The sequence below is a fragment of the Meles meles genome, chromosome 5 (assembly GCF_922984935.1).
Source record: "Meles meles chromosome 5, mMelMel3.1 paternal haplotype, whole genome shotgun sequence".
Taxonomy (NCBI): Eukaryota; Metazoa; Chordata; class Mammalia; order Carnivora; family Mustelidae; genus Meles; species Meles meles.
In genome coordinates, this window is record NC_060070.1 from 87,798,066 (window position 1) to 87,807,645 (window position 9,580).

General features: G+C 46.1%; 1 protein-coding gene across 1 annotated transcript; it reads right to left on the reverse strand.

Annotated features, from left to right (window-relative positions):
- Window positions 1-1,765: 1,765 nt before the first annotated feature.
- SAYSD1 (SAYSVFN motif domain containing 1) lies at window positions 1,766-8,859 on the reverse strand. Its single transcript, XM_046005670.1, has 2 exons — window positions 8,545-8,859; window positions 1,766-2,731 (listed from the first exon to the last, which is right to left on the reverse strand). The coding sequence occupies exons 1-2, from the start codon at window positions 8,749-8,751 to the stop codon at window positions 2,387-2,389; spliced, it is 552 nt and encodes a 183-aa protein (XP_045861626.1). The 5' UTR covers window positions 8,752-8,859; the 3' UTR covers window positions 1,766-2,386.
- Between the last annotated feature and the right edge of the window lie 721 nt (window positions 8,860-9,580).

The following is a 9,580-nucleotide window of genomic DNA, read 5'->3' on the forward strand; positions in this document are numbered from 1 at the left end:
AGAGACTATGGACTCTGAAAAACAACCTGAGGGTTTTGAAGGGGCGGGGGGGGGGGGGGGGTTGGGGAACCAGGTGGTGGGTAATAGGGAGGGCACGTATTGCATGGAGCACTGGGTGTTGTGCAAAAACAATGAACACTGTTACACTGAAAAAATAAATTAATTAAAAAAAAAAAAAAAAAAAGAACAGTCACTCACTGCACCCACCAACTGGGACATTCATCCCTGCCCTGACCTGGAACCTCAGAATGGGTCTGGGCTAACTTGAAATTGACTGTCCCAGAGGTACAACGTGGATAATTTAGCCTGAAGGGCAGGGAGGATTGAGAGAGAATAGAGTAACAGTCCACTGGTCTGAAGGATGCTCTGTGTCCCCTGAGATTAGATAAGCAATAATGTGGGATGGCACGGAGGGTGGTTCAAGTTCTTTCGGTAAAGAATTTCCTAGAAAGTGCCTACATCTTGTACCTGGCTTCTTCTTTAAGGGTCACTAGGAAAACAAAAAGAAATTGTCAGGAATAAAGTGCCAAGGTGAGAGGGAAGCATGTCGTGGCATTTTGGGGTTTCTTCCAGTCCTACAAGTAGAGGTTCATTTCCAAGTCTCTGTGAATAGATAAGACAGGATAATATGAATAAAAGCAAAAACCAATTTTCTTGTAAGATTCGGACAGAAATGACCTCACCCGTGCACACAGCAATCATAGGGACAGAATGCATCTCTGGGATTTCAAGTTCCCTGGTGACAGAGGCGGCCTTTAATGGAAGCTGCTTGCTGAGCTAATGGTCGGGCTCTGAACGGAAATTCTGAGATCAATAGGCCTTTCTAAATTCAGGAAATCAAGACTGCACCTAAAGCTTAATGGTCTGATAAGAACAGCAAATACATACTGTCTCTTCCTCTCTTCCCTGCCATGCATTTAATTGGTTCACACCCCACTTTTCCTAGAAGTTAATGCTGTCATTACATGCAACCTTTGGCAAGAGGTGAGGAAAAAGAGGTGACAGATTGTGCACAGAAAATCCCAGGAAAAATGGGTTCATGGCAATCAAGCTGTACCTCGTTATAGCTACATTTTCAAAGAATGCTAGTTAGATCCTCTCCTAAGTTGAGTCTCTGCTTTGTTTAAGCGAAGTCTCTACTTTGCTGAGATTGCTAACTGGATCAAATGTTCCCCATTCAGAGTTACAGGCACTTTGTTTTAGGCAAAAATTTGAATCACACTTTTAAAAATGAAAACTCTTCCTTAGAACAAGGCTTACTGAACTGGGCATTGGAATGTGTCTTTGAGCAGTGATATTTCCTCCTTGTATTTGACTTTTATGAAATGTAAAAGCCCAAATAAAACAGCAGAGAAATGAAGAAAGCCTGAAGAAAATAAGTCAGGAAATAATACCATGTATCTTTAAATATGATCCAAACTTGTCTGTTTCATAAAGATTCATGTGTTTCCCACACTTAGGTAGAAGTCAAGAAAGAAAAGACTTCTTCATGAGCTAAAGGAAACGTGTGCTTAAGAGATGACTCCGAGGGGGGCGCCTGGGTGGCTCAGTGGATTAAGCCACTGCCTTCGGCTCAGGTCATGATCTCAGGGTCCTAGGATCGAGCCCCGCGTTGGGCCATGATCTCAGGGTCCTGGGATGGAGCCCTGCATCGGGCTCTCTGCTCCACAGGGAGCCTGCTTCCTCCTCTCTCTCTGCCTGCCTCTCTGCCTACTTGTGATCTCTCTGTCAAATAAATAAAATTAAAAAAAAAAAAAAAAAAAAAAAGAGATGACTCCGAGGGACAGCTAAACTCCCAGTCGGCATAGGGAGAGATGATCAGCAGACGAAAAAAATGTTCAAGAAGGACTGAAACACATGGGTTAGTTAGCCACAAAGTGTGATTCACGAGAATGTCCCCTCTATACTCCTCCTCCTACTGCAACTTATCTCACTCTATTATTTTTTTAATTATTTATTTAGTTAAACTAAATAGGGGAAGTGTTATAAATATGAAAAGACTTTTAAAGAGAACACTTATTTAATACACAGTCCTGATGTACCTCCCCATTCTTTCAAACCATCTCCTTTCTCCTCAGTGCCCTTCCAATGCTCTGAAAACCACCTTTCTCAAATAATGAGAGAAACATTTCTTTCCTGAGTACGTAAGTTTTATAAATTGCATCAGATCCACAGTGAGTGTCTTTCAGAGGGTTTCACCAAAACCAAAGAAAAGTGCAGAGATATAACTGCAGTAAAAGATCTGGGAAAGAATGTAGAACTTCACAGTCACAGAACTAACCTGCAAGCTGTACTTAGTCTTGGGCACCTGAAATCAAACCCACAAGCCCACGCCCAAGGGCGAGGAGGACCACGTGGGAGGCCAGCCGCACAACAAGAGATGGACCTATCTCCCCTCCAAGGGTCTGAACTGTAGCTCGCGTTCAAACTGCTCTGCAGTCAGGGTGCCCTGGATGGCTTCGCAACCTGGGTTGAATACCGAGTAGGCACTCTTCTCTCCCTCTCTCTTCTCTTCAGGGCCTCGTGTCCCGACATACATCCAGTAGAACAAGGACAGGACAAAATAGGCCAGGCCAAATTCCAGTTCCACAAACAGTCCCAGCAGGACCAACCAGAGAAGAACCTTCAGGAAGGTGACGTTGGTCAGGAAAGACTGGTCCCGGGGTGCTGGCCGAGGAATGGCTGTATTCTGTGGCGGCTGTGATGTGCTGGTCCCAGGCTGAGCCGCTTTCTAGGACACACAAACAAACAAAAGTAAGAATAAAGGGTAACGGGGCTCAGAGGATCAAAATCAATCTGCAGAGACAGTTCTCAACTGCTCTGGAAAGGCTTCTGGCTCATTGATTTCTATTTTCTGGCCCAGCTCTCTAAAACAATCATCTCCAAGGAGCTCCCGTGCCCTGCTCGGACTGAATCAAAACTGATCTGGGCTTAGTGAGATGTGACCTGATAAAACCTGACGGCATTCAGATGGAGTCCCATTCGTGGGAGTCACTTCCTCAGGTTAGTCTGCTGCTAACAAGAGCCCATCTGAGCCCCGGACAGAAATTCCCCATAACTGATCATGCAACAACTACACCTAATGCTTCACACACAGAATCGATATGTTCATTGATTTGATTAGATGAGCTACAGTCTTGTGAGTGACATGATTCTAAAATGAGGACTATACCAGAAACAGGAAACAAAAATCCCTTCCACTTATTAAAAACAAATCATCAGGGGCGCCTGGGTGGCTCAGTGGGTTAAGCATTTGCCTTCGGCTCAGGTCACGATTCCAGAGCCCTGGGATGAAGTCCCATATCCGGCTCCTTACTTGGAGGAGAGCCTGCTTCTCCTTCTGCCTGCCGCTCCCCCTGCTTGTGCTCTTTCTTTCTCTGACAATTATATAAAATCTTTTAAAAATTAAAAATAAACAAATCATTAGTATAGCCACAACCTTTCCATCCTGGGACCATCCTACTCACCGCCAGGTCCAGGCAGTGTCTCCTAACTGGACTCCCTGCCTCCTATCTCTTCCCTCTCCAAATCATCCTTTGCAAAGCTGCTAAGTGAATTTCCTACCACACCCACCAACCTCCTGTTCACAAACCTTCAACAAATTTTACTGCCTGCAAGTTAAAATTTAAACTCCTTGGGCTGGAATCCAAGCAACCCCTTCCATTTACTTAACACATGGAAATGCCACAGGTCCCTGTGTTGGGTGCTAATGGGAGAAACAGATATTTAGATAGCTTTAGGGAGGCCTGATCTCTAGTCCAGCATTTTTCCAAACTTTTTGGGTATGGCCCACAATAAGAAGTACATTTTGTACTGGGACCCAGCGTATACACATATAAAAAATAGAAAAAGTTTCACAAACCAACAAATATTCGTCACCACATATGAAATTCTCATTTTCTATTCCATTTTTAAAAATTCATCTTTAGCAGAGGACTAGATCCTCTAGATTTCACCATCCACCAATGGGTCACAATTTGTAGTCTGAAAAACAATGGTTTAAAAAATTCCCTGTACAACACAATCCACAATCCATTGCTCTATCAATGAACCTGTACTCCAGTTCAACATACTACCCAGAGACACTGCCCACCTGTAGACTAGGACACGCATGACTGGTGAACTGTGTATGCTTGACCTCCTTGGCCATCAAGGAGGGGTGCCCCCTCTGTCTCCCAGAGCACTGACTGCCTGTCTTTCTCACTGAGCACTAAACTGTTTGCCAGTTAAGTGTTTTTTCTTTTAATACAGTCACATGTGTCCCTAGATTGCTACCAGGAGGCCAGTGGACTACCATTTACTATCCTTTGGTGTCTCCAGAGCCAAACACAGCAACCCACACATAGGTTCTCAATGCAGAGCATAACTTTTAGTTCATTTCTTCAATTACATCCCCCATTCTCACTATGATCATTTAAAAAGGGACCACAAAACATTATTCAGTCTCGATAAAAAATATAGGTCATCTGGTTTACGTTCTCAGAAGTTCTAGCTTGTTAGAACTTGTTTTAGTGTCAACGTTGTACTTATTACCTTTTCAGTTAGATTGGAAAAACCCCGAACATGCTATCAGCAACACACCCCCTCCACACACACACACACATTTGTTAAGTAAATGTGTGCCCCTTGCAGTTAAGTAAATATGTGTCATTTCAAAAATTGCCCCTTTCAGATCTGACCGGTATGCACAAGAGGGAAATCACTGAAAGGCTCAGCAGGGAACTAATATAATCTGATTTATGTTTAAGCCAGACAGAGAATGGGCTACCAGCGTAAAAGCAGGGAAACTATGAGAAGCTCACACAGGAGGCCCAGTAAGAGAGGAGGACTGGGCATAATGGGAGCAGTGACATACGAGTCAGAGAGAAATGATGGACTGAGGGATACGGAATACATTTTGAATGTGTACAACTTGAAATTCAACGTAGACTGTGTTTATTATTGAGGGAGTATAAAAACAATAATGCTCATGGCCACCATTTATTGAGTGCCTTCAAGATGTCTGATCTCCTGCCATCCAGGAGACAGGCACTATTGATCCCAATTTACTGACATGGAAATGCTGAGATGTTAAGTAACTCCCCTAATGTCACACAGCGAGAGATAGGCAGGGATGAGATTGGTGTAGGATCCTAGGATGGTCTCCCTCCGCAGCGCTTTGTACTTAATTAGGGGCCTTTATGGGGGATGGTAAGGGGAAGGGTTAGAGATCTAGAAGGGAGATGGGGAGGGGGCGTGGCAAACCAAGTGCCAAAGGGAAAAAAACAAGGGGAAAGATACAGAAATTCCTTTACCTTATTTGGCATTTGTTTTAGCACCAGCGTGGCTTCCGCTATGAAAGCTGCAGATGGAAGTGTCTGTGGTCATCACAGCACACAGAGGCATAGTTTAGGGAAAATACTTCCAGTTCTCAAATATCAAACTGCTTCTCAGCTCAGGGACTTTGCACCTGCGGCACTTTTTGAGAGGCATGCCCCCTTCCCATCACATCACCTGGCTGGCTCCCTCTTCTCCTATAAACCTCAGCAAACATGTTACCACATGTGCCCTTGGCCTTGTCCTAGGTTTCTCCAAGAGCGGCTCCTAATTATAAAATGCCCACCTCCTCCTGCCCTGCCTCATTGACAGGTGCACCTGTCACCCCCAATTCATTAGCACAGTATCCTGTTTTTTCTGCTTTCCTGGCATTCATTATTCTGTTCTTCTGTTTAGTGTCTGTTGCCCCAAACGCAAGTGCAAGTTCTGTGAGAACAGGGCTTAGTCTGCCCTTATCACCCTGTTTCCCCGGATTCGGGACAGAAGCTGGAACATACTTGGGAACACCCAAGAGTGGGCACGTGATAGAATTTTTCTGAATAAATGAATGATGGTGAGAGAAAGGAAGAAATTAAAAGATGATTCCTGGGTTGGACGGAGCTGTGCTAACTATTAGTTAGCCAGGTGACTCCAAAGAAGGAAGGCATTGGAGCAGTGGGTCAACCTGAGCCAAGGGTTGGGGTGAGAAGTCACAGCATGTGTGGGCTCCTTGGGAGCTAGATGGTACACTGAGGGTGCTGCGGGATATGCCTGGGGAAGGAGACAGGGGGTTTTTTACAGAACTGAAAAAGTCACAAGCATTCCAGTCTTCATTTGGCAGAAGCTTGTCACAAAAAGAAGTATTTTATCTTGGGGACTGTTTTCCTCAAGCTAAATTGGAGAGTGGGGGAAGGAGGATATGGATGCTTCCTTATCAATGACAACCGAGAAGCAATTACAAATAGAAGGCTAAAGAATGTCTGACAAGCCACCATGTGTCAGTGAAATTATTAAGAGAGATGGATTGTAAGTTGGGAGGAAAAGAAACAATTTAATGATAATTTTCACACCAGAGCAAAGCCAGGAATGATAATGGAGTCAATAAAAATGAGCTTAAGGGTGCCTGGGTGGCTCAGTGGGTTAAGCCACTGCCTTCGGCTCAGGTCATGATCTCAGGGTCCTGGGATCGAGTCCCGCATCGGGCTCTCTGCTCAGCGGGGAGCCTGCTTCCCTCTCTCTCTGCCTGCCTCTCTGCCTACTTGTGATCTCTCTCTGTCAAATAAATAAATAAAAAATCTTTAAAAAAAAAAAAAAAAAAAAAAAAAAAAAAAAAAAAAAAAAAAAAAAAAAATAAAAATGAGCTTAAGACAGAGTCTCTTATGAAAAACGGAGTAATTAATAAAAACCAACTGTGGGTCTAGCATTTCCTGTCATCGTTTTGTCAGGACATCAGTTTTTGGGCTTTTAATGATGGAAACTTTCTCCAAGTTCAGCTTTTCTAGGTCCAATTCAATGATCTCATACTCCTTTGGAAACAAGACATACAGGCAAATACTCATTGTGTGGGTTAGACTTTTTTTTTTTTTTAACTGCAGAGAGGAAAGAATGTAAGGAAAGTAGATTTCTAAAATCTTAAGCAATTGTGTCCAGTGAGTTCTAATCAACAATAAAGTTATCCTGAGACAAACCGCATGCAAGGAAATGGATTGTTTAAACCCTGCTGCACTCGCTTTCTGTAAGTCTGATGGACCCCTGCGTGTCATGGAGAATAATATCTAATCAAAACTGAGTAACAGTGAGTTCTCCTTGGTTTAAAAAATTGCCTAAACCAGATGTGCAGTATAGTAATAAATGAACTAAGAGAAATAATTTTAAGAGGAGTAAGGTACACTTATCCTCCAATACATTTTCATTTTTAAAAGGAATTTTTGGCTCTTATTACACTTTTTTAAAAAGATTTTATTTATTCATTTGACAGACAGAGATCACAAGTAGGCAGAGAGGCAGGCAGAGAGAGGAAGGGAAGCAGGCTCCCCGCTGAGCAGAGAGCCCGATGTGGGGCTCAATCCCAGGACCCTGGGATCATGACCTGAGCCGAAGGCAGAGGCTTTAACCCACTGAGCCACCCAGGTGCCCCTCTTATTACAGTTTTGAGATACAAAGGCTTTGTCACAGATTGCCTCAAGGCAGCCTTGATGTGGTGTCCTGTATTTCAACATAAATAATCCAGTCTCACACCTGCAAGCACCTTGCCACTCTACCTGAGTGAAAACTAAATGAAAATACAAGATGGGAATCAAGTTCATCTGCAAAATAAGATAACTAAAGGGTGAAGAGTCTGTAATACTGACCTAATAATCTAAACAATGTGTTCTCCTGAACATTCACTCCTGAACTTGAATAAGTTTCCCTAATTCCGTAGCGATGCCCCAGCATCAGCCACCTCTGGCAGTGAGAGCGACCACACCTCCAAGTCTTGTAGTCAAATGCTATTTCTCTCTCTTTTTTTTTAAAGATTTTTATTTATTCATTTGACAGAGAGAGAGATCACAAGTAGAGAGGTAGGCAGAGAGAGAGAGAGAGAGAAGCAGGCTCCCTGCGGAGCAGAGAGCCCGATGCGGGGCTCGATCCCAGGACTCTGAGATCATGACCTGAACCGAAGGCAGCGGCTTAATCCACTGAGCCACCCAGACGCCCCCTCAAATGCTATTTCTAAAGCACAGTCTATTTGGGCTACAAACTGCCTGTGGCCCAGATGCGGAATCAAAGGAAGCCTTAATTACCGCCGCTTTTTAGCAGTATCCAATTAGAACTTTGACCCGCCATTAGCGGAGGGCTGCGGCTGAAAGCGGTTGTGGGGAGGTTTCTGGAAGGCACGGGGCATCACAGTAACTCAAGAGCAGAAGAGGTGCTTTCTTCCAGGGCCCTAGACCCTCGCTTCCCGACTGACATCGGGAGCTGCGTGGGTCGCAAGCTGGAAAGAAAATGTCAAAACCACGGATCAATGCTGACACGAGTGACCGGAAACGCCCAGACCAAACCCCCGAGCAGGCGGAAAGCGCCAGCACCCCAACTCCGCCAGCGAAGGTGGGAACGAGAGGAGGGGGCGGGGCCCGCTCCTCGGCGGGGGCGGGGCCTTGAGGCCACCACGCGGTGGGCGGGGCGGGGGCGGGGCCTCGGCCGCAGTTTCCTGGGAGGCCACGACAGCGTCCCTGAAGCCAGGTCCCGGGGGCGAGGCCTCCCTCTCACCTGAGCGAGGCTGGGCTGGACCCGGATACTCGCAGGCCTCGGTTTCCACACCAGGAACCGTTTTAGCCAGCCTGGGGCTGCCTTTGGAGTCGCAGCTGCTTCCGCCTTCTCGCCTGAGGTTTGTGCACTCGCGCTCGAAGTGCTAGGTTCGGCCGCAAGCCCGGCCCGTTTCCTGGCCGCCCGGAACTCGGCTAACCGCTGTTCCATGGCGCGCGCCTCGCTCCCCGCCCGCCGGGAGCGCGCATCCGCCGGCCGGGCCCCTGCCCTCCGCTGTTCCGGGTGCCCGGCCGCACTACGCCTGCGTAGCGAAGGCTCTGTGCCGCGCCTGCGTGCTGGCGGCTTGGCCGCCCAGCGCGGGGTTTGTGACGTTCTTTGAGCGGAATATACAGTTTATGTCTGTTCTAAGTGAGCGTGGTCATAGTGTCATACTCTCAGGCGAAATGGTGAAGCATTGAAAGCACAGGAGCTTCTGGCTGGCCCAGTCGGAAGAACGCAGGACCCTTGATCTCGGGCTAGTGGGTTTGAGCCCCTGTTAGGAGTAGAGATTACGTGAATAAATAAAAACTTAAAAAAAAAAATCTAAAACATAAAGACTTACATTGTTCCCCTCTCGCTTGGGGGCTTTTCCGAGGGAATTTCTTCAGAGGTCCATCTCCCATCAGGTATCCGCTCCCCACCAGATGGTGCATACCGTTAGCTGTTAGGCACTACTATTGCAGGCCAGTTTCAGAAGGTCCCAGGGCATTGAGGAAGGCCCATCATCTCTGGGAAGTTCTGGATCAGAAGAAACAGGACGCAGTCTCCCTTTTCCTTTTAAACAAGTCTGCGACCTTCGCACTCGGAGGGTGACTCAGCGCTCACTCAGCAGCAGGCTGTGCAGACCCTCTATCATTGCTTTTGCCGCAATGCAAACTACCCCTTCGCTGTGTCTAGATGGCTCAGAAACTAAAAACGAAAACGTTTATTGGGGTGCAACTTAAAATACGCAAATCTTAAGTGTACCGCTCAATGGGTTTATAATGATGACTACACTTAC